The 26,739-nt window shown below is 51.6% G+C and overlaps 11 protein-coding genes across 11 annotated transcripts; 4 read left to right on the top strand and 7 right to left on the bottom strand.

Annotated features, from left to right (window-relative positions):
* Window positions 1-581: 581 nt before the first annotated feature.
* On the top strand, window positions 582-2,190 carry PtrM4_054310 (DUF827 multi-domain protein; the record flags this gene model as incomplete). The annotated part of the gene is made up of 2 exons (XM_066105054.1): window positions 582-1,921; window positions 1,971-2,190. 2 exons carry the CDS (start codon window positions 582-584, stop codon window positions 2,188-2,190), a joined length of 1,560 nt encoding a protein of 519 aa, XP_065959618.1.
* Window positions 2,191-6,071: 3,881 nt separating this feature from the next.
* Window positions 6,072-8,056, bottom strand: PtrM4_054320 (Dimer-Tnp-hAT multi-domain protein; the record flags this gene model as incomplete). The annotated part of the gene is made up of 2 exons (XM_066105055.1): window positions 6,072-7,937; window positions 8,009-8,056. 2 exons carry the CDS (start codon window positions 8,054-8,056, stop codon window positions 6,072-6,074), a joined length of 1,914 nt encoding a protein of 637 aa, XP_065959619.1.
* Window positions 8,057-8,282: 226 nt separating this feature from the next.
* On the bottom strand, window positions 8,283-8,600 carry PtrM4_054330 (uncharacterized protein; the record flags this gene model as incomplete). The annotated part of the gene is made up of 1 exon (XM_066105056.1): window positions 8,283-8,600. One exon carries the CDS (start codon window positions 8,598-8,600, stop codon window positions 8,283-8,285), a length of 318 nt encoding a protein of 105 aa, XP_065959620.1.
* A 2,768-nt stretch (window positions 8,601-11,368) lies between these two features.
* On the top strand, window positions 11,369-13,063 carry PtrM4_054340 (uncharacterized protein; the record flags this gene model as incomplete). The annotated part of the gene is made up of 1 exon (XM_066105057.1): window positions 11,369-13,063. The coding sequence occupies one exon, from the start codon at window positions 11,369-11,371 to the stop codon at window positions 13,061-13,063; it is 1,695 nt and encodes a 564-aa protein (XP_065959621.1).
* A 304-nt stretch (window positions 13,064-13,367) lies between these two features.
* On the bottom strand, window positions 13,368-14,342 carry PtrM4_054350 (DDE-3 multi-domain protein; the record flags this gene model as incomplete). Its single annotated transcript, XM_066105058.1, has 1 exon — window positions 13,368-14,342. One exon carries the CDS (start codon window positions 14,340-14,342, stop codon window positions 13,368-13,370), a length of 975 nt encoding a protein of 324 aa, XP_065959622.1.
* Window positions 14,343-14,929: 587 nt separating this feature from the next.
* Window positions 14,930-15,637, bottom strand: PtrM4_054360 (uncharacterized protein; the record flags this gene model as incomplete). Its single annotated transcript, XM_066105059.1, has 3 exons — window positions 14,930-15,313; window positions 15,396-15,472; window positions 15,598-15,637. 3 exons carry the CDS (start codon window positions 15,635-15,637, stop codon window positions 14,930-14,932), a joined length of 501 nt encoding a protein of 166 aa, XP_065959623.1.
* A 103-nt stretch (window positions 15,638-15,740) lies between these two features.
* Window positions 15,741-16,269, top strand: PtrM4_054370 (uncharacterized protein; the record flags this gene model as incomplete). Its single annotated transcript, XM_066105060.1, has 3 exons — window positions 15,741-15,855; window positions 15,907-16,061; window positions 16,084-16,269. The coding sequence occupies 3 exons, from the start codon at window positions 15,741-15,743 to the stop codon at window positions 16,267-16,269; spliced, it is 456 nt and encodes a 151-aa protein (XP_065959624.1).
* Window positions 16,270-19,669: 3,400 nt separating this feature from the next.
* On the top strand, window positions 19,670-20,128 carry PtrM4_054380 (uncharacterized protein; the record flags this gene model as incomplete). The annotated part of the gene is made up of 1 exon (XM_001937154.1): window positions 19,670-20,128. The coding sequence occupies one exon, from the start codon at window positions 19,670-19,672 to the stop codon at window positions 20,126-20,128; it is 459 nt and encodes a 152-aa protein (XP_001937189.1).
* Window positions 20,129-20,323: 195 nt separating this feature from the next.
* Window positions 20,324-22,249, bottom strand: PtrM4_054390 (SerB, Phosphoserine phosphatase; the record flags this gene model as incomplete). Its single annotated transcript, XM_001937155.2, has 1 exon — window positions 20,324-22,249. One exon carries the CDS (start codon window positions 22,247-22,249, stop codon window positions 20,324-20,326), a length of 1,926 nt encoding a protein of 641 aa, XP_001937190.2.
* A 1,533-nt stretch (window positions 22,250-23,782) lies between these two features.
* On the bottom strand, window positions 23,783-24,761 carry PtrM4_054400 (Dimer-Tnp-hAT domain containing protein; the record flags this gene model as incomplete). Its single annotated transcript, XM_066105061.1, has 3 exons — window positions 23,783-24,009; window positions 24,120-24,502; window positions 24,742-24,761. 3 exons carry the CDS (start codon window positions 24,759-24,761, stop codon window positions 23,783-23,785), a joined length of 630 nt encoding a protein of 209 aa, XP_065959625.1.
* Window positions 24,762-24,896: 135 nt separating this feature from the next.
* PtrM4_054410 (uncharacterized protein) lies at window positions 24,897-26,584 on the bottom strand (the record flags this gene model as incomplete). The annotated part of the gene is made up of 2 exons (XM_066105062.1): window positions 24,897-25,799; window positions 26,012-26,584. The coding sequence occupies 2 exons, from the start codon at window positions 26,582-26,584 to the stop codon at window positions 24,897-24,899; spliced, it is 1,476 nt and encodes a 491-aa protein (XP_065959626.1).
* Between the last annotated feature and the right edge of the window lie 155 nt (window positions 26,585-26,739).

Genomic DNA, 26,739 nt, shown 5'->3' on the forward strand with positions numbered 1-26,739 from the left:
ATTCCTAATCATCTCTCTCGTAGGAGGAAGGACTCTCTCTGTAAGCTTTGTGATATATCGTATAAGCTCTAGCTCTTGTTGTTGGTCGAGAGCTTGTTGATTTAAGTATCCATCCTCCCGAGACGCTGTCACGCCTCTCTACCTTCGCCCCAGCGTTGAGCGGTTAACCTGGTATTTCTCAGCAACTTCCCTCAACGTAAAGTGTTCTCCTGGATCACGCGATTTCAAATCTTCAATTGCATCGTCGATAGGTGCCATGGCTGTAGCGTTATAGTCTGTTGAAGTTGTGGTGTTGAGACGCGGCTTGGTTTTCGGCGGGGCACGAGGTGTCTCCGGGCATGAGCTGTCCGTGCACGTTAACTGCGCGACACCTGGACCGAGCTCCAAGAACTGCCAAGATTAGCAGAACCAAAACAAACAAGCTGAGCCTGAGCCTTCACGCCTACCTATCATGAACAGCATCTAGCCCAAAATCTTTCAGCTAGTGTTAATCTGCTAGTTCAACATCTACTATCTCCCTGGAATACGCCGAGATAGCTGCCGTCAACGAGCCCTGCCGAGTATCTCCTACCATTGTCGCCATGGCTGACCAGTCGCCTGATTACAAAACGCTGTTCCTCGAAGAACAATGCAGACGCAAAGCCGCGGAGCAGGCGCAGAATGAGGCAGAGCAGGCGAAGAATGAGGCAGAGCAGGCGAAGAATGAGGCAGAGCAGGCGAAGAATGAGGCAGAGCAGGCGAAGAATGAGGCAGAGCAGGCGAAGAATGAGGCCGAAGAGAAAACTCGCAAGACGACTCTTCCAGAGTTTCTCGACGCCTGTCACGATAATCTATACTCCGGTCTCACCGTCCAGACCGATGCGACCTTGTCGACGCGGGGCGACCCTGCGAATGCGAATAACAAGCTTCGACCTGAGAAGCTCCTTCTATGGAAGGATTTCCCAGCACAACAAGCAGCGATTTGGGACAAACTTATGGGGTCTGACTTCGCGTTAGAGCGACACTTCACCTCGCTGCATACGTTGAAAGAGTCTGGTGAAGCTATCCGACGGAAGATGATGAGTTCTGAGCTAGATTTGCATCTCTTCCAACGTACCACTGTAGACGACCCTGTAACGTCTATTATCGAACGATTATACGACCAACAAATACTACGACAGGAGTTTGGACTCAAGGGTTCGATACAGTTTGAGAATCACGCCAACACCCTCAGCCCGGAAACGCAACTAGAGAGCATTAGTTCCATGACCATCTCCGGGACTCAGCGACGACGGTCACCACGCCTACAGGCCAAGGCCCAGGCCCAAGACAACTCCGTGGCCGCACCTCGCGCCCCAACAGCACGATCGTCCCGTCCTCGAGCCGATCAGTTCTGCGTCTACAACACCAGCACTCAGAATACAGAGACTCGCGTAGCGGCCTTTATCACGGAATACAAACCTCCGCACAAGCTGCCACTCGGGTATATAAACGAGGGTTTGGGGGATATGGAACTCGAGGAGGTGATTCTATGTCGCGAAACGGATACTCCTCGCGACCACTTTCGCCGGCTGATGGCTGCAGTCATCACACAAGCATTTTCTTATATGGTCAAGCTTGGGGTGAAGTATGGTTGCGTGTGCACTGGCGAAGCTTTCGTCTTCCTACGCATTCCTGACGATCCTAGAACGGCTCAGTACTTCCTCTCCGTTCCGAAAGGGGACGTCGGGGACACCACAGGATGGACATCGGACTTAGACGGAACAAATCGCCTGCATCTAACAGCTGTTGCTCAGATGCTAGCTTTCACGCTTCAGGCGCTGCAGACACCGCCCCGTAGCCACAAATGGCGTGCCGACGCCGCCTCTCAACTCAATGGCTGGGAGGTTACGTATGAAGACCTGCTAGATACTATCCATGTAGAAGATGCGCCATCATCGGAGTACCGTCCACCTCGCCACAATGAGTTCCTTCGCATGTCACCTATCCAGCTCCGGCGGAGGCATACCCCAATTAGCTCTTCAAGCTGCGCGCGACCGCAGGATCAGCACGCAGCTAGCGACGAAGAACCCGACTCCGATACTCCAAGCCGGCGGCAACCTTCACCCCCGCGCCAGCCTCGCACACACGCCGCTACCAGCAGCTCTTCGCCGAGTCAGAGTTCCCATAGAGGACAAAGTGGACAGTATTGCACTCAAAACTGCATACTAGGGTTAGTCCGAGGGGGTCCACTTGATATGTCGTGCCCAAATGTGCGAGATCATGGGGAAAGCCATCATCAGATCGATTCACCGACCTTCCTCACTCTTATACGCCAACAGCTCTCAAACGACTTAGATACTGACTGCAAGCCTGTGAGTCTGCCTGGCGCTTGCGGCGTCTTATTCCAAGTTCGGCTGAAATCGCACGGGTACATGGTAGCAGCCAAGTGCACTCCCATTGACTTCGTCCATCGTCTTCATCATGAAGCTACCGTTTATGACCTCCTCCGTCCGATCCAGGGTATACATGTACCAGTTCATCTAGGCAACATAGACCTGGAAACCCCCTATTTCTACGAGGGTATTTGTGAGCTTGTCCACATGATGTTTCTTAGTTTTGGAGGGAAGCGGATCGCCCAACACCTCACCGCCAAGAACCGGCTTTCCGTTACCCAACAAGTCGACTGCTCAGCCCAAGCTATTCACAACCTTAGTATCTTGCATAAAGACCTTATGCCTCGAAACCTGTTGTGGAATGAGGAGACGGGCCGAGTGATGGTGGTTGATTTCGAGCGGGCAGAGTTCATCAAGCCACGACCTATACTAGGTACCATCTCGGCGAACAGGAAGAGGAAGAGAGTGTGCAATACAGGGTTGTCTAAACGTGGAGAAGATAGTCTTTCTATTTTTTTGCGAGAAAGAAAACGGGTAACTATTGAACTGCGTGGACTACACGAACGCCACCAAGTTCTACCTAGCCAATAATTGGACCCCACCAACTTTCTGCACCTTCACAAGCGTACAACTCAACTACCTTTTAGAGCACTGTATAAATATTGCTGTTGTAGATTAAACAGTACCTACACTATCTTCTTGCAAGTACGTGAGTTGTGCCCAGTCTCTCTGCACCTTGTGCAGCGCGCTAGAGCCTGGCGGCTGAGGCCTGACCTTGACCTTGTTCACGCTCTATCTGATTACTGGTTAGCCTTCTGCTCATGGCCTCTGGAAGAAGCCGTATGCGGCCGCAGAAATAGCCTAGTAGAGAGACTGTGCAGCTCCATAGTTGTATACCATCTGTGGACCTATGCCTATTCGGACTTATTTTCCCTCTATTCTCCACCATAATTCTGCCGTGCGAGGGCCGCGCAGATATCTCGCAAGTTCTCATCCTCTTGATACTGCGGTCGAGGCGTCTTAAATATCTTCTCTCTCCTTTCTCCTTCCGGCCACGCAAGTCGTCTCTTCTCCACTTCATGCTTTTCGAGGGCTTCCTGACTGGTGAATGTACGGCCGTACACACAGGCAAACCTAGCTACTGAAGGCCCGATCTGCGTCAACACGGGCTCCAATTTCATAAAAGCGAAGGAAGAGACTAAGGAGCTGTCTTGTTGTTGGTTTTGAGTAAGAGACTTGTCGGCTTGTCGCCTGTGGTATAAAGAGTCGCGCTTGTGTAGTGAGAGCACTGAAGATGTGATAGTGCCTGGTACTGGCCCGAAAGCTGGGGGAATCGAAGTCGGAGGTGAATGTGGAGCTGTGAATGGCACTGAGACCGGCGTTGTGCCTTTGGGCGTAGACCCGGATCTAGGCTTTCCTGCCTGATGAGTCTTCGAGTACCGCAAATGATTTCTCTGCTTCTTCTCGTTGGTAAAGTTCTGTCCACAAGGGCACAGTATTTTTTGCGCTATTGCTTCACAAGATGGAATGGGACGCTTCCCTGCCGCTAATACCGAATCCGCGCCCGAATTTAATTCTGGGTCCTCAATCAAATCTAATGTAGTCGAACACGCATCCATCCGTTACTTATAACCTGCACAGCGGCATCCATGTCTTTGAAGTTCATCGTGATTTTTGAACGTGCTACCACACCAGCAGGCTACAGAGGCCACAGGCCTGGGCGTTGAAGCTGGAATTGAAGCTCTAGCTGGAATCGCGGCGGCCCTTCGATTGAAGCTTAGAGCCATAGAGATGACATTCTCTCCCTTCTGATGGGTTCCGCAGACCCGTTTATGCCCTAAATACGTCTCCACGTTCTCGAAACTTTTACCGCAAGGGCAGCGAACCTGGAATGTGCTGATTCTTCCTGCTGCGTCCGCCATTTCGATCTCCGCATAAGATAAGGTAATTTCAACGAATAGTAAGCGGAAGACTAAAGGTAAGTATAGCAAGTTAGGCAGTGTTGTAAACTTGATCTATATTAGCGTAAGATTTCTGTAGTCAAGTTAGGTCACTCGCCAAATATCATATTCTACACATCTGAAAATTCTCGCATCTAACAGTATGAAAGTTAGTATGTTATGTTTCTCGAGCTCAACCTACCCCGCATCTGTCAACGAAGGGGGAAGTGGTGGGTCTATTTTTGCGGGGTTGATGTCAGATGATAGACTGATCTGTTCATCTGATTCGCCAGCCGCGCACATATACCTGTTCAAGTGTACGCGTTGTGCGACGTACGAGCTGTATGTTCCCACTTGCGTACTTGCATATTTTCCCAAGTCTCAGCAAAGAGCACAGCGGGTCCAGGCTCAGATAGACTGTGTTGCTTCCTTGCGAGGAGTATGTACGTACATACGTTCAAGGATGAAATCGAGAGGGAAACTGGCTTGAGTACGTTGTTGATAAACGGGCTAAAAGCTGAGACTTAAAGTGACCGGGAACCTGATCCCGCCTCAGACGGCTGGACACAATGCAGCCCACGCTACGGTGCGCAGCACTAGATCGCCCATCTTAGATAGCACGGCCCGCACATAGTGCTGATCTAAAAGAAGCTGATTGAATGAGTTATTATTTACTGTTAGTGTCACGGTATCCTCTCGTACCCCCTGACACCTGCACGTGCCGCACTCGCTTATGCGCACGTGCCTCACTTTGTATATCTTCAGCTCGCTCTGCGTACAGCTATCCTCTTGTACCACACCTAAGTATCGTACCTAGCATATCCAATCGAGCTTCTGAAGCAAGTTTGATGTCCCTGCTCGTTGCCTCTCGTGACAGTTAGTTAAAGTGAGGCGGTCGTGTAACGCTTATACTAAGCTGCTGTATTGTATTTGTTAGATGTGGGAGGACCAAGCAGACATGAGGAAGAAGGTTGTTGTATTGAGAGAGCTACATGAAGCGATTATATACACAACTAAGATGAGTAAGCAGGTGACGAGGAGTCACGTGAGATACAGTTCACAGTGTACCAGGTGAACCGAGGTGCCAGGCTGACAGTATTGTAGTGTACGGCAACCAGAATCTATTTCTTAAAGATACTAGGAGAGAAAAGACTTTGTAGCCTAAGGCTGCAATTCCGAGAATATCTATTCTTTTGGCTTGATGTTGAGCTTATTGTGCTGGGGCGTGTCTGTGGCGTCTCGCTACACAGGGTGTCTCGTTACGCAGGGATAGACTTTACGTGCGACAGCGCCGCTGAGTACAAGGCGACGTTCTGGATCGAGGCGGCCCGCAAAGAGTCGCCGGAGCGCGATCCTTTCAGCTGTTTCGCGTTCGCCGTTGCTCCTTTTTTTCGTTTTAATATACTTTATATATTCTCGGGCCTTCCCCACGCAGTGTGTAACAAACACCTATTCAACCTACGAGAGTATAATGCCATGAACTGTATCGAAGTGATCCCGCAATTCCTTCTTACTAAAGTTCCTCTTTGGACACGAATGGTGGGGGCATTGGATGCTCTGCCCACTGCTATTATCCACTTGCTTGTTTATGTGGTCCCCGATGTGCTTGCATACATGGGCATAGTTGTCAACAATCAAGCCAATCCAAGCTGAGGCGTCAGATTGGATTGCTCGTTTTTTGAGAGCGTCAGCTTGGATTGTTAGGGCTAACAAGCTGAGATTGTGAGCTTGATTGAGGCTTGATTGATCGGCTTGATAACCTGTACTAGCGCTAGCCTTAGTGTTGAGTTTCGTCGTCCCAAGTCGCCAGCCCGCACAAAAGCTCCATATTGTCGTCGTCTGCTGCCTCCTCCTCTACTACTTCGTCGTCGCCTCCGAGGCCAGCTCTTTGCCACCGTCGTACGCACTGTATTGCCGCTAGAAGTTGAGGTCCTAGACGTCGTCGTCGCGGCTCTAACAGGTCGCCCAGCTCACTGAACAGGCGCTCACACTCACAGCTTGACGCTGGGATAGAGAGTACGCCAAGCGCAAGCTTACTAAGGCTAGGGTAGCAATCGCGCATGCTCACCCAGTACTTAATAGGGTTATCTGCGTGTTCTGTACCTCTCTTAGCTGCCGGCTCGCTGCGCTTCCACCTCTTAAACTCATCCTCGTCATCGGTAAGGCTGCTAGCAGTACTAGGATTAAGTATACTATCGATTGCGTCGTCTATATCGCTTGGGATCACTGCCGACGGCCTTACCGCGCGCGGTGAGGTGTTGTACTGCGCCCAGAGCGCCTGAAAGCTGGCGTTGCTAGCCTCGAGCCAGTCGGGCTTCCTAGCCCACGCCTTATCGCAGTAGTACTTGTACATCGGATGGAGTATTGTAGCAGCGTAGTACGCGGGCGAGTCGTCTAGCTTAGAGTAGTAGTCATCGGCCTTCTGCCAAGCTGCGCGCAAGTTAATTGCAATGTGATCCTCAGGCGACTCATCGTGCTCGTTGTAGTTAACCGCCTTATACGCGTTGACGCGCTGCTCGTAGTAGGTAAGGAGGTATTCGAATATTGGAATTATCTCAGCAATAGCCCCAAAGCTGCCGCTTTTGCCGCGCCCTTCGAGGCGCTTTGTAGCAGTCTTAAGCGGTTTTAAGATGTCCATGTACTCTGTAATTACTGCCCAATCAGCACCTGTAAGGCCGTCTGATCGCATCCACGGCTGCGCAACTGGCAGCTTATTGCCGCGACTTTGCGCAAACGTGTCCTCCCTTTGCACCCGCTGTATATGGTGAGTAGCGTAGGCGTTAACTGCAAACTGCAGCTTTACGGCACGCTCAAAGCATGAGTAGTACGAGTTCCACCGCGTGACGACGGGTTTAACGGGCTCGAGGATCTTGCGATCGTTGGCTGACGCGCTGGACGGCAGCTCAGTGTGGGCGAGGCGCTGGAAGTCCTCGAAGAGCTTATGCTGTTGTGGCGTTTTGATGTAGTTCATGATACTGAGCAGTACGCCGAGTGGGCCTACGTGTCTCCACTCCTCTATGAAGTCGTGCTCGTCGGTGAGCTCTTGTACGTCGTTGTCGAACAAGGCGGCGCTACCCTTGCCCCAGAGGAGCGTCTGGCCGATGAGGTTGAGCGTGTGAGGTCCGCAGCGGAGGCGCCGGTGGGTGGCATTAAAACCGTACTCTTGAGCTAATATTGCAACAGTACTGTCGTTGTTAGGGGCGTTATCAAGCACGAAGTAACCAATTGACTGCGACGTGATCTTAAAGTCCTGCAGCGTTTTTATAACAACCTCGGCCATCCTCTCGCCACTGTGAGCGCCTGTCAGCTGGGGCAGCGCTATAGGCAAGTCCTGCAGGTCGCCTCTGCTGTCGACAAAGTGCGCAACGACGCCTAGAAAGCCACGCTTGCCGCCCTTGGTCGTCCATCCATCAAAGCTAAGGTGTACTTTGCTGAGCGCCTGCGACAGTTGCAAGATAACGCGCGGCTTTAGGTGCTTGTACAAGCGCGCAACGTACTGGGAGACGCTTACATGAGACGTCCAGAGCGCTCGTTCTGCTAGTGGGTTGGCAGCTTCAAGGAGGCGTCGAAAAGCTGGTGTTTCAAACTCAGAGAGAGGGTGATTGTTCTCAACAAGCCAGCTAACAGCTGCTAGCCGGAAGCGCTAGGTATTGAAGCCAGCGATCTCGTTAGCGACCTTCTGCGACACGCTGTTGTTGCCGTCCTTAAGCAGACGTTGTAGCCAGGTGGGTTTTGCAGCGACGGCCGACTTGCTGTGGCCATGGCCGCGCTTAGGCAGCTCTAAGTGTCGCTGCGCTGACGACGTTGAGAGCGTCGTCTCATATATCCCGACGCCGGTATCTGTGTACTTATGCTCGTAGCAGTAACGGCACACGAAGTAGAGCTTACTCGGGTCCTTCAGCAGCGCAACGCGGTAGCCATAGCAATAAATCCAGCTCTTGCGCGACTTCTGCGACGAGAGCGGCTTTATATACATGCGTAAACGCCCCTAATCAATTCCCTCAAAGTCGTCCATAAGGCTCGCGTCCAGAGCCTCTTGCAAGGTCTCATTGTCTGGGGCTGCTGCCGACGAGGCTGCTGTTACCCTCTCGCTGCCCTCGGTAGGCGCGACGATAGCGTCTTCAGGCCGCGACTCGCGTAGTTGCGACTCAAAAGTTAAAGCCTGGGACGCCTCTACGAGAGCTCTGCGAGGCGATAGCTGACTATCAACGGCTATAGGCTGGCTAACAGTGCCGCGGGCGGTGGACGATTTAACGCGTTTTTTTGGGCGAGTAAGGTCATCAGAGGCGCGTTTCGTAGGAGGCATAGCGGTGGAAATATGAGAAGGGCGACGGAAGCAAAAAAAGTGACGTGATAGTAGGTTGCAGAAGTTAGGCTAATAACGTACTAGTACTGCGACGACTACAACACCAAAAACCTATCGTGAAATCGCTCCTGCGCTGCAAAACGAGCAGCCTCACGCGCCACCTCAATCAAGCCCATCAAGCTGAACAATCAAGCTGACCCTCCTCAGCTTGGATTGCTAAAAAATTATTATAAGCGAGCTTGACTTGATGGGATTGATAGTTATCAAGCTATCAATCAAGCGCTTGCAAGCCGCTTGATTGTTGACAAGTCTGTACATGGGCAAACCGATTAACCGGTTGAATTTACCGACCGAAAAAACCGACCGGTCGAACCGGTTAAACCGATTAGACCAGTTGGATTTTATAACGTATCTATCTACTAACCAAAATCAGCCTCAATACACTTAACCAGCTGTTGATCTAAGTCATTTGCAGCACTTTGATCGAAATAGGGATCCGGCGTGATAGGAAATCCTAATCCACTCGCTCGAACAGGGTAAATGTGCCCCCTTTTCAGCTAATTGCCTATACTGTTAAGAATATGTTAGGTTCAGTCCAGGTCGGCGGGGGTGAGGCTCGTGGAGTAAGCCCGAGCAGAAGGACCGACGCTGAATGATGATCTGTCATGTACGTCCTAAGATCATCATAACAATAAGTAGAGAGAACAATAGCTCTAAGTGTAGTTCAATCTAATACGTTGTTACCTTTCGTACCTCTACTCGGTCGCCTATGGTAGTCATACCACCAGAGGAGACCTTGTTCCAATAAAATGTAAAATTTCATGTAAGCAGATCACGTGAGGAACATCAAAATCCACGAACACCAAAACTCCGACCGCCGACATGCTCCGCAATACCCCGCAATGCCCCGCTATTGGCTGCGCAACACTCCACGTAGATACTCAGACTCGCTTTCACGATACTCGCTTTCATTAATTGCCTAATTGGGTAATACGTGGCATTTCACTCGCAAAAACATTATCGCGCAACCAGCTGCTGCGACACTATATAATGAGATCATGCCCCGCCTCCGCTCCAAATCTTTGACACTCAACTCCAATACTTTTTTTGGATAGTCAACCGCAACGTTTGCCTTCAAGACCTCCCTGAGCACAGGCTTACCTCCCTGTTCAAAGGCAAAAGTCCATGGATCGTATCCATGGCCACGACGACACTCGAGAACGAGACGCGAGACGACGACGACCGACGACGACAGCACAGCTATGGCGACATGGGTTACTTCGTACACTGATGCGAAGCTCCTTCATGGTCTACTCTACCTTCTTGTCCCAATTTATCAAGGGCCAACGCGCAGGTGACCATGTAGTCTTTGCCTGTCATACCTGCTTGCAGGGTGTGTATCTATGCGGTAGCGGGTCTGTCGAATTGGGAGACGTTGTCGCGTATGAGGTTTTGGTTTGTTGTTGTGTGGTGCCCTTTATATTGACGTGATGCTATTTCTCTTTTTGCTATCTGTCTTGCTGTTCCTCTTCTCGCTGTTTCTCTTCTTTTTTTTTAGCAAAAGACCTGATCAATCTGTTGCTGACACTGGGCCGATTACCCCGTTGCCTCTGGATACGACTACTGGATACCTGGATACCTGGATACGAATACGAATACGAATACGAACCGAATACCTCGAACGCCTCCGTGGCGAACGTCTACATCGGTAGACATCGACAAACTTATACTTTTACGGCACTGTCAGCATCAACTGATAGATCATGCCACTAAGCCCACCCCAACGTAGTATGCTCACTGCTTCGTAAGAAGATGCCGCGCTACGTTGGGTTGGCACTTACGCTTCACTGGATCAGCCATGCGGCTGTGAAACTGTTCCACTAAATCCATCCCGTCTGCGAAAGGTGGTTACTTCAAATAATCTGAGTGCCTTTGATGGGGTGGTTATTTGGGGGCCCTGTTGCTTCTTTCATACGGGAATGTATGGATTTTAGCAAGATACTATTCTAAAGCTTCGGCTGTCTGATAGTAACCGAGGACTAGACCTGGGGGTCGTTTCTGGAAACCACTGGATGTGGACCAGCAAAGACACTCAAACAGTGTTGACTTTGAATTGGAGTGAAACACGCTCTTTTATTGCTGCTCGCCTGTCTGCTACAGTAATAGCGCATTTCCCTTCCCTCGACTATGGCGACCGTTGCCGCCGGTTCTGCAGGTGGTGGAGAGCCACCGCGCCCAGCTGGAAAGCTGCCTCTACTGCTAAACCTACTTGATGCACTTCATGTCCAAGGTGCAACTAGTCGTTGCGACAACAGCGCCATCTTCAAAAATGCTGTACGTGCGATATTGGCGGCGTGGGTTGTTGAAGTTGAGGTTGAGTGTCGCGACGGACTTGCCACATGTTGAACCCTATCCTCAAGGATCAGTGATTTTATTAATTGCCTATGTACGAGTGTTGGTTGGCTTTGCACTAAGTGCTAGGAATGCATTCTGTGTGGTGATGGTTTCTGATTGATTGTCTTGCGAAAGAGAACTATGGAAGAGCTAGATATATGTTATTGTGGTTTTCGAAATACCTTGAGCCGCCTGGATCTGGTTAGCTTGGTGCCCAAGAACATCAACTCCCATAGTAATTTGTTAGTAAATTAATGCAGCAGCCGTTTCCCACCTCCAGAAGCCCATGAAGCTAGTCCTGTACTCTAAATCGTTCGTGTATAGCGTTTTGTTTGTGTGGAGCTTGTTGCGAGCTCAATCTAGCTGCTGTTGGGATGCCGCCCAAGCGCCAGCGTAAGCCGAAGCAGCCATTCGATCAAGGCGTTAACCCGTCCTCCCAGAAGCGTAGAGCGCCAGCAACTAGACAAAATCCTACCCATTTAACGCCTAAACGTGTCCGCCGTGAGGCGCTGCCGTCGCCTCCAGCGACTGCCCCGCCGCGCCGTCAAAGCCCGTTGTCCGAGCCTGAGCTGCAAGCCACCCAAACAGCTGCCTCCGCGCAAGCTGAAGATATCGTTGGCGAGGATGAGGATACTTTCGAGGATGGAGATGGCGATCCGCTGCCTGAGGATGAGGATGAGATCGCTGCTAAGGGCGCTGCCGGTAGTGTTGAGGATGAGGGAGAGCCAGCGTACCGACGTCAAGAAGGCACTCCATGGCTGCCTCGCTCATCGCAAGCGCTAGAGGATGAGGTTAATCCTGTACTGCGCGTTAGGTGGAGGGCTTGCCTTGGTGGTGATATGGAGAAACACTTTATTCCTGAAGCTGCCGATAGCGAGCACGGCGTACGGCTGTACTCGCTGCATTTCGACGACCTATGGCAGTGGGTAGATGACGTTGTTGCAGAATTACGGCCAAAAAGAGCGAAGATCTCATCTGTTTGCACTGTTGTTTACCCAGCTAAGCAGGCCAAACGCGAGCGCGCGATAAAGCGATTGCGGCGAGGTGTTGATGCAACGTGGAATAGCTTTCAGCGCCTTGTTGTAGAGGTTGATAACTATGTCAGCGAGCCAGTAAACGTCGATTTCGAGCTCATCTTGGCTGAAATTCCAGGGGAGCAGCAGCCGTTGCCAACGGTTGTCGACGGTCCTCGTCGACGCACCGCAACGGTGATTCAAGAGGAGGGGCTTGCTGGTGTAATAGCAGCTGAACAAGCAGGTAGCGGGCATGCTATTGCTATCCGGGATAGATGGCGCTGTACAGATACCCATTGCGAGAACTATCCTTATTGCTGCTGGATGGCGCCAACAGCGAGGCAGCCAGCGCGCTTCGAAGATCACCTCTTTGTCAACGGCAACATTATCTCCATGTGGGCAAGAGCAATTACAGCGAGAAGGGCAACGTACGATGAGCCATCTGATGATGTACGGCTTGCAATTTTGAGAGCAAAGGACCTGCGGGTGCATGAGAAAACGCGCAAGTTGCGGGCGGCTGGAGATGGCGACGATGATATCAAAAGCTTAACAAAACTGCTCATCGTTGGACAGCTTGAGCGGATGAACAGGCAACCTCAACAGGAGTCTAACTTGCAGGCAGCTGCACCAACGATAACAAGAGCTGAGGTATCTAGTGCATCTCAGTGGGCGCCTATCCGATATGATCATGAGCAGGAGATTAACGAGCATACTAGTAATTTCTTTAACTACCTTAAGTTAAAATTTCCTACAGTTGGAGAGGACATTAACGAGCTTTATAAGACTCTTGTTATTGACGGAGCTATGGATATCAACCTCTTGATGCAGCCATCTGGTGATATCTTGAAGTTGTGGACGCAGCATTTCAAGCAGCCTCCTGGCTGGTTTTTCACGCTACAAAACACTGCAAAAGAATGGCAAGCTGGGTACCAGGGTCTCACAGATCGTAACTGGAGACGAGTCGAACGTTGTAAGAAAAGAGAAGAGATTGCGCGCAAGAAATTGGTGGTTGAACCGTCTAGCAGTGTTGTGGAGGATGATGGCGAGAATGCTTGAAGCTTAGTGGCCTGAGCGTTTTTGGTGACAGCGGCCCGTGCCCGCTATAGTGTTGAGGTTTTTCAGGCGTTTCAAATGCGCTGCAACAATAGTCTATTTGGATAGCCCTATGTACAACACTACAACGTTATGCGATTATAACAGGTTAACTTCCTAAGATAGTTCTATATGTATAGAAATAGCTCTTATTTTTTTAGAATTATTAAATCGCTTTTGTGGGTTGCGCATTAAGGTGTAATCGTTCGCATTTGTATGGTATCATCTACCTATAGAAACGTACTGTGGCATCCATTTAAAAGCACAATTAATAGGGATAGCCACACCTATGGAACCAGCTTCTGCAGTTAATATTACAGCACACCAGCTGCGCTGCATACTCAAGAAAGACCCCAAAGTCAATGAAGTTCTCCGCTTGCGCTGAATTCCTTTTCATCCACCCCTTGAGCTGCTTAAAGCTCTTCTCGATGGGGTTGAAATCTGGTGAGTATGGCGGCAGATACTCAAGGAGTACTCCAGCACTTTGGCAAAGCACCCGTACACGCTCTGATCGATGGATGGAGGCGTTATCAAGCACGATTACTGAGGCTGGCCCTGGGTGAGGATTGCAGAACGGCAGCACTTGAAACTCTAAGAAGTCTTCTAGGATCTCAGATGTAATCGCGCCTTGAAAGATCTTATAGCTTATGTAGCCATCTATCGTCATGGCTGGCAGCAGCGACCACCGTTCTGATCGCCTGAAGCTGTGTGATAGCTCCACCGGCTCCCCGATTGGAGACCAGCCATACTTGCGGTCGCCCGTACGCTCATTGCAGGCGCTCTCGTCCAACGCAACGATCTGCTCCGCCTTATAGTGTTGCGCCATCCTGGCAAGATAGAGGCGGCGGAGTGGCTCACTCTGCTCCTTTGCCCGCTTTGTTGCAAGCTTGCGAGACCATCTCATCTTCTCTAGCTCTCGGTAAACGCTCGCAAGGCTTATCCTAACGTCGTACTCGTCGTACAAGAAGTCCCTCATCTCATCCATGTATGCGCCCGGTGAGCCATTGAGGTATGCCTGAAGGCCTTCGCGCTGAGCTTGCCGGAGTATAGATGGCCGCCCAAGTCGAACGCAGCGCGGCGGATAAGGCACGCCCCAAAACTCTAAGCTCAACCTCAGCTTTGCTACTGTGTTACGGCTCGCACCTGTAGCTCTAGAGATGGCTCGATCACTTTCGCAGGCAGCAATTCGGTCGAGGATAGCCTGGAGAACAGCGGGCTGCAAGCGGTGGCCGGTGCCTGGCATCGCGATGAGATGGGCTCGAGAAAATTGCAACACCAAAAACGCGAGTCAGTAGAGGCGATCGCAGCAAACAATGAACTTCAAATACGTTGTGGGTGTTAGAAAGCGTGGCTGCATCGATTTACTAACAAATTACTATAGGAGTTGATGTTCTTGGCCACCAAGCCAACCAGATCCAGGTGGCTCAAGGTATTTCGAGAAACACCCATAGGAGGTCTGGCCTGAGCGCTGCTCGGACGCCGCGATCAGTGCGCCTGCTCGCGTGACCGAGATCAGTGCGGCCGATCGCGTGGCTCAGATATCGTTGATATCTGTGATCCGACAACGAGGGAAATAAATGCAAATAACACCCTAGGTGCAACCGACGGCTGCGACAGCGATACAGTTATCTAAGATGCCGTACGTGCGATATTAGTGGAGTTGATAGAGCTATCACACGGGAGCAGGGGAAAAAAGTGTAAAGAGTAGTCGTTATACATTAACATTGAACTTGCATCTGTCTATGACACCCGTCTGTCTACTGTAAACACCTGGGCAGTAGTGATTGTCCTTTGACATTACACTCGCTGTCCATAACACCCGTCTATCTATTAGTTGTAGACGGGGAATTTGGCCTCCTCCACCAGGGCATCATAGATATAAACCCAGCGGGCGACATCGTCCTCACACTCATCAAGCGGATGTTCCCACTGGGCGACCTCGTCAAAACCAGCTAAGCCGTCAATCCTGTGTGTGTCGTTCTGGATTTGGAAGATAATGAAAGCGCGTTGGGGGTCATCCCAGGTAGCCAGGTCTAGACGGATATCGAGGTGGGCCCACACACGACCACCACTCGCAGTAACGCCGACGTCGACGCCAAATTTATAGATGAGGTTTGTCTGCCTTGCTTCTGCTGCCCAGAGAAGGCGCAGTGGGCCTTCTTGAATGTAGTCAGGGCTCAAGACAATAGTTTGGATATATGGGAGCGCGCAGAGCTAGACGAGGGTCGGCTTCTGGATGTCGTCTTATGCAACTGGTTAGCACTTGCGGACAAGTTATTTTAGGATTGGTACGTACACTGAGGCTCAAATAGCTCACGTATTGGAAGGTAAGATTGCTGTCTCGGGCGTACGTGCGGTCGAAAGTGCTCTGGACTTGGACGAAGCAGAACGTCTGGGATGGGCGACGTATTGACGATAGTGGAGAGGTTTGGGTTGATTATTCAAGGTGGAGACAGAGAGAGAGAGAGAGGCCAAGTGAGTGGCGCATTGAAGGGTACAAGGCAGCAATGCCGTGGCGAAGCGGCGGACTAGCGGCATCGTCAAGGCAATATCTACTCCAGTGTTCCAAGTCTTTGATCTTGTTCTTATTACTAAGATTACGGCCTTCTTATCGACATACAACAGCATCACCCTAAGCAGTATGGCAACTTCTCCACAAGCCCCTCATTACGACGTCGCAGCGGATCTGCCCACCTATGAGGATATTGCCGATATGTTTGAAATTGTCGATTCCACTGAATGCTTCTTCACACTGCGTAAGTGCGACTCTATGTTTTGCGTCTACAGCGACTAACACGTCTCTCTAGTCAAAGAGAGCTTCTTCGCCGCCCCCGTCACCAGGGTTAACTGTGATGGTGTATTCTTTACTGCTATGTCGCTCTCTGCGGAGAAGCGGGCAGCGCTGCCGAGCCCACTGCGCACGTTCTTCTCCGGTGAGAATATCATGGATGGTGGCCATCATGTACGCAATCCTACACAAGCAGGACCCTACCATGAACCTGCACGTCACGTTTAGCAGGCTGCTTAATCCACGCAACCTACCTCTCAACGAGCTTGAACCCAGCGACATGGACATATGGACGCTGACAGCTGTCTTGGGTACGATCAATGTGTCGAGCTATATCCTCAGCGACGACCATAGAGGAGTCTGTAACGCCTGTCTGGAGTAGCGTGATGGCATCATAAACGAGTGTCGCATCGTGGGCGCCGACGGGATATGTGTGGATGATGAGGACATTTATGGCAATTGCTTGCACACGGGCACTAAGTGTACTTAGGAAAAGTAGGCGGCGTTTACAGCAGAGTTAGAGAACGAGACGGACGAGGATGCGAGGGCGGACGCGGCGCAGAGGCAGATGAAAATCGAACAAGGTCTGGCTCCGACACACCGGGTCATAAAGGGGTTAGGGTCGAGGAGGGGTGCCTGGTTCACGGGGCCATGGGTTCCTGTGGGACTGGTCAAAGCATTCACAGCAGACACACTTAGGGCACATGGAGTAATACAAGCACGACAATTCATCTATCTAGGTTCACAATGTAGTAAAGAGTCAAGACTACAGAAGAAGAGGGAGAGTAGCACTATGATGGAGGGTCGTAGATACTAAGTTCTGCGACTGCGGACGTGTTCCATGTGCAACTACATACATATACGCCATGCACTACCCAGTGGACGAGGTTGGTTTAGGCGTAGCCGTAGCCTCGTCTTCCAGGGCACCTGCACGTCGCCCTGGCCATTCTGCGCTGGTGGGGGTAGATCATGTACTAGATGGGTCGCCGCTATGTAGAGGAGAGAGTCGTGCAGGAGTACTGCAGCCGCTCCCGGGTCAATGCGGGCTCCAAGTCATCCGGGAGGAACTCTCGTGCTGCGAGTGCTTGTGTATCATTGTTGAATGAAGTCTTCGCAATAGCAATAACTTGACTAATTCGATCTCAAACACCTTTTTTGCTCGAATTCGTGGCAATAAAAACTCTAAAGGGATGAGATGAACTTTTGGTGAAACCAATGTGCCGACTGATCAGCACCATGTGCTAGCATCCTTGATAACCTTGACGCAGTCATGGGCTTCTTTTTCCGGTTTCAGCGGCTTTGTGACGAGGTTTCAGGCATTTGCGCCTCCGGATGACAGGTAAGCTTGTGATGGTCTCCACGCTTCCGTACGTGGACGTGCGTCGCGCAGCCACTCTGTGTCCTCTTGTGGACTGTTGTCTCGCAATCGCGGAGCTTGCATGGGCCATGCCCATAACATGTCTTGGGTCGGTAAGAAAACTCTTGTGGCGATGAAGACGCGATTTCGTCGAAGGCTCGAATGTCCCCTAGTATGTCCATCTCTTGCTCGGCTTCGCCCTCATTTGAGTAAACTCGGAACGATGCAGAGTGGACGTGTTTTAATATGCGTACCGCTCTATAGACCTTGTATAGGGTGGGGTTCATGGGCTCGTTGGTGGTCTAATGCAGGAATAGTATGCCGTGCAGCGCATTCCCATCTTCATCTGTGCAGGACCTGGACAGTAGGTTCCCTTGGAGTTGGGCTGCCAGCCAGTCCCATGCATGCGCGTCGACGGAAATTTGAGCCAGTGTTTTCGTGGCTAGTACTGTGACTAGACCCTGTGTATGAAGCAGTCTCCGTTATCGGACAGTATGACAGTGTTGTGCAATGTCATCGAACAGGCTTCTGCTAGCCAGCGATCGTGACCAAGGCTCTCGCGGTCCTCGGGAAAAGCTGGATGGCGAGAGTGGCCGTCTCGTCGAGTCGCTTTGTGTCAGGGAAAGAAACCCAAAATAGTTTTTGCCACGATACGTTTGGCGCATGGACGGCGCGCGTGGGCAATGCTGCTTGTGCTTGTGGAATTGCTGGAGCTTGACGTGTCACGTCGCGAAAGTCTTCTAGACGCCTTGTCGCTGCGTGCCTGTGTGTTTTCTCAGCGCGTTTTGGTCTTTGCTTGGTAGCTCGATGGTGACGATGAACTTCACAATACGTGTGTTGTCCGGGTGCATCTGAACATGAGAGGCTGTAACCACAGTATCCTGCTCTCTGGTACGCTCTTCTATTCTCCCAGATACTCTTTATTCGAGTTCTTTTTGCTGATGGTAGGCATGGGGCCGGTGGTAATCGGGCTTGAAGTGGATCTGAGGCGATGAGGCAGGGCAATGAGGCAGGGCGATGAGGTAAGTTTGGCAGGCCGCCCGGATGGCCGAGTATGCTAAGACGCTAGTTAACGTGCGCGTCGGCCCAACGAGCCGCTTCGGCCAACGAGCCACTTGAACACCAAACCGATATACAACCCCCCATTTTCAAATCCGAATATCTCCACCACTATGAGCCCAATCGATAATGCAACTAGTTTAATTGAATCGCGCGGGTCCGAAATTTTATGTTCATATCACAGTGTTGTAGAACAGTTCGGATTTAATTGAACACCGTGGTCGCGCCGGCACTGAGGCATATTGCGACCTAGAGACTAAGCTGCACGACAGAAGCAGTTATTCGACCCACAAAAAGAAGCAGAGAGTTTGGAGTACATAGAAAGATACATAAAGAGTTGCTTGCAATCTTCACGGGATATGATAAGACAATTTGCGTCGGTAGTTGCAAAACGGGATGTAGGAAACAGCTGGGTTACGCGTTTTTTGCATCACCAACACGACCATCTCACGCCTAAATAGACCTGCGGCATCGACCGCGCACGACATAATGCTAACTTGAAAGAAAGATACGAGCTATCCAAGATGGCAATCGTAGATGGATTACTATCCTCGCGTGTATCTGTGGCGACGGCAGCTTGCTGCCGCCAGGTATCATCTACGAGGGCAAAGCTGGCAGTTAATCGAGCTGGGTTAGTGAGCTGTAACCCGATCTACACAATGTTTTTGTGGCAGACTTAGCCTTAGAATGGACTAACAACGAGCTCGGGCTTGCCTGGCTTGAACAGATCTTTAAGTGCTTCACGATAGACAAAGCGCGCTGGCGCTGGCGTTTTCTTATCCTCAACGGCTACGGCAGCCATGTTACAAGCGACTTTATAAACTTCTGCGACGCGCACAAGATAATGCTTGCGGTATTCACTCCTTCTTCAACTCACAGCCTTCAACCGCTCGACGTGGTAATGTTTGCGCCTCTCGCAAATGCGTACAGCCAAACACTTCAAGAACATCTACTGCGTGTGCACGGCACAACTAGGATAGGCAAAGGCAAATTTTTATTAATACATTGGCCTGCCTGGAGCCAAACTTTCAGGCAGGAGCTTGTTTTGGGGGTTTTTCAAGCTACAGACAGTCGCGATGCGAACGAAGAATGCGACGTCGTAGTGTTGATGCTAGGATTGATGCCGCAGTATATAGTCCTTACTGCCTCAACGACGCAAATGGTATTGACGAGAATCGACCTAATGCGAAGTGTTGTAGCTTGTCGAACAGAGGCGGTATGGGGGTCAGCCAAAGACGAATTCGTTGAGATCTCCATGGCCCAGCATGGCACGTGCGTGACGCACTCCAGCCGTAGTCCATCCGCAGGTCCGTTGTGCCTCAAAAACTGCATCGCACTGTCGTTGCCAATCAATTGTCTAGCTAACATGCGTTCACCGGTCAACGCACTTTTGAGGAAGTGGCACGAAAAACTGAGCCTATCGCGACAATCACCGCCATCTTGGTATCGCGACCGACTTCGTGAAGAGTTGCTGGAACGACGCAACGCGAGTTGTCCTATGCTCAAACTGAGTGAGACGGCTGACGTCTTCTTCACCATCATCCGAGCGCAATACGACGGGTTTCCGATCCGATGTCTACCGCCTTACACGTTCCGACATATCCCTATCTACGCCTATATGATTACAAAGTACACCTTACGTTGGAAGCTGTATCGAACGACGGCCCGCCTTTGCGGTGACCCTCATTTTGCCCAGGTGTGCGAAGTTGTGAACCCGAGGAAGGACCACAAGCTTAACGAAGTCGCCCTCCGGCACAATATTGACGAAGCGCAGTTCAAGCAAGTCTGTCGACGACTGCAGCTGGTATGGCCCCTTCTACCATAGTCTAAGAACTGCCGGAGGAACGCAGAAACACAGCATATACTGCTCCGTGGTATCGTCATGCTATCAAGGGCGAGTCGCGCTAAGTTAGGTTACTTTGGCCTCGATTTCATCTAGTATCTAACGGGGTTGGCCTCTTTACATTGCTCCGTCGTCTACTTTGGCTCGAGCTTTTTCTAGCAATTACACTCTCTCGCCCTAACGCCTACTCCAACATGGTCGTATTGAACAAGCGATGCCCCGTATCCGTCCCGCCCTTCCCTTGTATTTGTTCCCCGACACCCGCAACGCCACAACACTCAGATTCCGATCCTTTTCCAGGGCCTGCATCAGCGCGCTCCCGCTCTCCACGGCACCAGCCTGCACCACGCCCGCGACCACCACCACGCGCAGCGCCGGATGAAGCGCCCGCACGTCGGCCACAAACGCTAAAACCGACGCCCCAGAGTTTACCACCGAGTCCACAACCACCATGCAGCGCACCCCACGCATCTGACCCTCGACAATGTCGGCGAAGTGCCGCGCGTGCGCGAACGAAGCATGCGGTAATGCGCGACTCACGCCGAAAGCCATAGACTCGCCGCCGCGCATCAGCGGCACAATTAGCGTGCTGCCTTCGAACCGCACGCGGTGCCCGTCAGTCGGCGTGCCCTGCACATGCAAAATGGCGTACTGTTCTGGGCCGAGCAGCGGCGCCACGTGCGCGAGCGTGAGGTAGTAGCCCATGTCTGCGTGAGCGGCGCGCAGCGCATGGCCCGTGAGCGCTGCGTCGCGCGTGGGCGTGGCGAGGAGGTGCGCGGTGGTCGGGTGGGCGAGTGTGAGATTGCGACGCGGGGCGAGGTCGATGGCATCCAGGGAGACAGAGGGCAGGACGGTGGACGCAGCGGGTCCCAGGACCTGGGCGAATGTGTATCCGCGTGCGATCGCGGCGGTGAGCGCGGCGTCCATGGAGCAGCTGTCGCTGAAGACGACGTACGCTTCGTCTGCGCGCTGCAGCATGGGCATGTCGAGCGGGCTGTCACCAAAGGCAATTGCGCGGATTCGCTGCGCGTGCAGCAGGTCGACGATGTGGCCTTTCACTGCGCCCGTGACGACGTAGCCGTCGGACAGGCGTCCGCCGCCGATAATGGAGACGTGGGAGAGGTCGGCGCGCGCAAGTACTTTCTCCCACACGTGGCGCAGCCCGCAGGTAACGAGCACGACACCGACGTGTGGCTCTGTGGCCGCGCGCGCAAGCAGTGCCTTCATCTCGGGGTACATGTCGACGGTGGCGGCGACGCGGTCGCACAGCGCGTCGAAGCGTGGCGCCTCTTCTTCGTACAACAGCGCGGCCTGGCGGAACGAGTGGTACGAGTATGGCTGAGCTGTGAAGAGAGCTTTGAGCGGACAGGCCGGGAAGGTCGCAGCGAGTTCCCAGAACAGGGTGCCAGTGTCCTGCGGCGCGAGCGTCTTGTCTGCGTCGAAGAGCAGGACTTTTTCCAGGTCGTTCAGGTGCGGTAGGGCGAGGCCCAAGGCGCGCTCTACGTTGGCAAGATTCGCGGCTTCGGTGTGGCATTTTAAGTCCATGAGCAGAGTCGAGGCGTGGGCGAGGTAAGCCGCATTTGTATCTCCTGGCTTTTCTCGCAGCGTCGTGAATATAATTCCCTTCTCTCTACAAATGGCGCGTAAGTCCTCCTTCTCCTTGTCCTGCCAGGACCGCAGTCCGTCCTCATCGACGACAACGCGGTGCCGTGTCAAATCTGCGCTGATGCGCTGCGCAATCACGCCTGGGGCCGTGTCGAGATAGACGATGTGAGTGTACGTCTGCCAGTCCTTCTCGACCGCGACCACGACGCCGGGGTTCCAGAACATGTAGTGCCCCGCGACGACAGCCGTTTCACCTCGGTCCAGACATGTCTGGGTGATGAGGGCAAGCGCGGCTTCGATTCTACTTTGCTTTGCAGCCGCATCGAGGAGCTTAAAGGAGTCAAGGCCGCCGGGCGTGACGTGCGCGAGCACCTCGCTGCCGTCATAGAAGGCGAAGCCTTGGGCCTGGAGTGCTATTTCGGTCTTGAGGTGGTTGAGTAGATACGACTTGCCGGAGCCGGATATGCCGTAGAGTCCGATGATGGTTGGTTTGGCCATTTCGAACGAAGTGGGCTTAACGCAGTAGAATAGAAGCGTAATGGTAGTTTCAATTTCATACTAGCATGGCCTTTATATACGCATGTTCTGCGGAGTTTGCTGTAGCGCATCATGCGGATGGACGATGCGATTGCGAACTGTGTTTGTCGTTCTCAAAACAAACGCTACACGCCTAGGTTTTCAGCACGGAAACTTCAGGGTAACTTAGTCCAAGCCTGGCTTAACGTTGTCCGAAGCACTTCGAAATATAAGCCCGCAAAATCGCGGCGCTTAGCTGAAACGCCGCTGCTTGATTGACCTACGAGTATTTGCGATCTATGAGCACTTGCCTCCCTATTGGCTCAGCAAGGCGGAGTAATGCACTGAGCTTCCCGAGGACGATGTGATGACTCCTTCAAGTTTGAGTAACGGAGAGCAAGGCGAAGGTCTTTCTGTTGGGCCTTCTTCCCTGTTATATAATGTAACGGTGTGAGGAGAGGAGGAGGACTGCGTTGCATTGTGTAGCTATGGAGGAACTGCAGCTATATAGGTGTGTGTGATGAGAAAGTGTGGTAGCGATAGCCGTACCCAACTCTCACCCAAGTCGGTCTTGGCAAGTCCTAAACCGTTACATATAAACTGACGATCAAGCAGGCTCCATCAGCCAGCCAGACTTGTCAACAAACAAGTCAATCAAGTTTGACGCCTTTGCTTAACCTGCTTGGTGCTCTAGGCTGGCCGAGCTTAGGTTGTTTGATTTGATAGCAGGCTACATAGCGGTTTGTACTGCTGTGCACTTGCCACATATTGATCTGTTATCGAGCAATTTGATTGTTCCGTTGCTTGTTAACAACTCCGCATATGTTTGTCGAGTAGTTGAGTTGGCTTTGTAATTGTGTTTGCTGTGTCGCCGAGACAAAAGAGACTACACGAACAAAAACGCAAATCTTCTCTTTGTCTTCGACAGGCACGGCACAGAAGTCAGTTCTGCACAACAAGTATATGTAACCTCTTGACGGTCTCTTCTTTTCACCAGACCCCACTACATTCACTTCATTGCGAGTCCCAACATCATGTCTTCCCACACTCTAGACTAATATGGCTTAGCCGAGCCACTTATGCTCAAGAAGATCGATTCCCTCTTCGCTTGTGGGGTCGGAGAACTCGTTTCCCTACCACAAATCGTCGTCGTTGATGATTAGTCTTCAGGAAAGAGCAGTGTGCTCGAAGGATTAATTAAAAAGCTACTGCCACGCGACAGCGGCCTTTGCACTCGGTTGGCTACGCAGATCATCTTTCGTAGAGAAGCACGAGAGCAGGCAGTTGTCTCCATCATTCCTGACCAGCATGCTTCGATCGAGCACAGCAACCGTGTAAAGGGTTGGGGGAGAACGATATCGTCGTTGGACTCTGACACATTCAAGGAGATTATGCAAGAGGTAGGTTTCCTTGTCGAGTATTGCATTTCTTTTGGCTAACGAGGGATAAGGCGCATGAGGAGATGGGCCTAGCAACAACGATGGGATCCCTAAGCCTACTTTCTCCAATGACGTTCTACGTTTGGAAATCTCTGGCCCTGAACAGGAGCATCTCAGTGTCATCGACGTTCCAGGGATCTTCAAGAGCACCACCGAGGGCGTGACTACTAAGGCGGACATCCAGCTCGTGAGGAACATGGTGAAAGGCACAGATGTCAATGAGCAAGCTGAGCGAGCTCAGCCAATTGGCTTGCTCAGCCAATTGAGCGGAGGCCAGCAGCTCGCTCGGCTCGCTCGGATTGGCTGAAACAGGGCTGTCAGCTCGCTCGGCTTGATGGGCTCAGTCCCGATTAGGAAAGTTATATAGAAACCTTGGTGTTGAGTTTCTCAGCTAATATCCCACTTATGTACACCGTATTTCGCGTCCATCTCCTCATCGCTGATAACCCCCTTTACAGGCACCTCACCACTGCCAAATCCAGCTCTTATCCATCGTCGATCGCACTGTATTGCTGCTAGAAGTTGCGGAGAAATGCTGCGCCGACGGGGCTCGAGGAGGTCACCCAGCTCGCTGAATAAGCGCTCACACTCACAGCTTGAGCCTGGGATTGATAGCATGTCGATAGCAAATTTGCTAAGGCTAGGGTGGCGATCGCGGAGTTCTACCCAGTATTTTATAGGGTCGACGCCCTCGCCAGCGATCGGTTCGCTGCGTTTCCAAGCCTCATATTCATCTTCCTCGTTCTCCGTAAGCCCTGCAGGCTCAATAAAGTTGTTGATAAAGTTGCCGCGATTTCTGGAGCATTAACGCGTGTTCTTTTTGCTGGCATTATAGCAACGGCGAGGTAGATAGTAGCTGCAAATAGAGACGCGTTGATGGAGTATAGATGAGTGTGGTGGGTGATAAGTAGTAAGTGAAGTGTCGCAAAAGGAGAATATTGTTGCCAGGCGGTTAGCCGGAAATTTAGTAGCTTATTTGCTAGAAATATAGCAAAAAAGAGTGTATTTTATGTTATAACTAGGTTTCGAACTTACGCACTACACCTAAAAATCATCGTGAGATTGCCCCTCCACCAAGTCCTTCAGCCCCAAGTTTCCAACCGCCCCATCTAACCAAGCTAAGCAAGCTGACTGAGCGAGCGCCTATCCCTAAGCTCGCTCGGCTTGCAAGCGCGCATTGCGCGCTCAGCTCATTCGGCTTGGTCAAAACGTCCAAGCCGAGCGAGCTGAGCGAGCCGGCTCGCTCGTTGACAAGTATGCTCGCTAGCGATCGGTTCGCTGCGTTTCCAAGCCTCATATTCATCCTCCTCGTTCTCCGTAAGCCCTGCAGGCTCAATAAAGCTGTTGATAGCGTCGTCTATATCATTGTGCCTGACTTTGGGGCGTAAGCGCGGCTTCGGTAAGCTTTTGTACTCCGCCCACAAATGTTGAAACTTGCGGTTGCTGCTCTCTAGCCAATCAGGCTTATCCGCCCACGCTGCGTCAAGGTAGCTTTTGTAGCGAGGATGAAGGATTGTAGCAGCATAGTAAGCTGGCGAGAGGTCGAGCTTGTTGTAGTACTCGCGGGCTTTAACTAGGGCAGCGCGGAGGTTGATAGCAAGGTGGTCTTCGGGTGACTCTGTATGCTCATCGTGAATGACGTCTTCATAGCTTTGCAAGCGGTCCTCATAGACTCCAAGTAAGTATTCAAATACTGGAATAACCTCAGCGATTGCTCCAAAAGCACCGCTTTTGCCGCGGCCTTCAAGCCGTTTTGTAGCTTGTTTCAGTGGCCTGAGCACATCAATATACTCAGCAATCACCTGCCAGTCATGGGCATTGATCCCATCAGACCTCATCCAATCCGGCGCTGCAGGCAGCTTGTTGTTACGACTTCGGGCGTACGCGTCTTCAGTTTCAATCTTCTGAATATGGTAGTTGGCGTACCCATTAACCGCTAATTGCAACTCAACAGCGCGCTCAAAACACGAAACGTAAGAGTTCCAGCGAGTAACAACTGGCTTGACGGGCTCCTTGATTTTGTGCTGTTCTGTTGGCGCGTTGACAGGCTGGTCCCTAATAGCGAGCTTCTGATACTTCTCAAAAAGAGCGTACTGTTGTGGTGTTTTGATGTAGTTGATAACCGCGAGAAGCACTCCTAATCACAGTCCGCAACAATCAATTAAGTGGGTCCTAGAAGGTTCAGATTGGATTGATTGATTACCGCTTTAAGCCTAGTAGTTACCTATAGGAGTTTAAGCCCTACCTAGATAGGTAAGTGGGTCTAGGAGAGTGACCGGATTGAATTGATTGTTGCGGAGTCTACTCCTAATGGTCCATCGCCTCGCCAAGTAGCCATGTTCTCAGCTTCGTTCACGCGCTCAGTCTCCTCGTTGTCGTAGGACTCTTTCTCCTCACCCCAGAGTAGCATCTGGCCAATGAGATTAAGCGTATGAGGACCGCAGCGAAGGCGACGCTCGGTAGCGCTGAAGCCCATCTGCAAGGCGAGAGTGTTGATCGTGGTGTTGTTGTTATGTGCGTTGTCGAGGACGAAGTAACCGAGCTTGCCCACAGTGATTTCGAACTGCTTGAATATTGCCATCACGACCTCAGCCATGGCCTCGCCGGTGTGGGCACCTGTCAGTTGTGGGAGCGCAATAGGCAAGTCCCTGAGCTCGCCAGAGCTATCAACGTAGTGGGCGACGATACCTAAGTAACCGCGCTTGCCACCTTTTGTCGTCCATCCGTCAAAGCTTATATGGACTTTGCTCATTGATTCTGAAAGGCTTGCGACAACCTTTGGTAACAGGTAGTTGTACAGGCGTATAACGTATCGTGAGACGCTGTTATGAGATGCCCACAGGGCTCGTTCTGCCTCTACGCTAGCTAATTGTATCATATTGCGAAAAGACGATGATTCGAATTGTGAGAGTGGGAGGTTGTTTTCGACGAGCCAGGTGACGGCCGCAAGCCTAAACTCTTGTATATTGAAGTTGGTAGACTCCGCAACAATCAATTCAATCCGGTCACTCTCCTAGACCCACTTACCTATCT

This window comes from Pyrenophora tritici-repentis, chromosome 10 (assembly GCF_003171515.1).
Source record: "Pyrenophora tritici-repentis strain M4 chromosome 10, whole genome shotgun sequence".
Lineage (NCBI taxonomy): Eukaryota > Fungi > Ascomycota > Dothideomycetes > Pleosporales > Pleosporaceae > Pyrenophora > Pyrenophora tritici-repentis.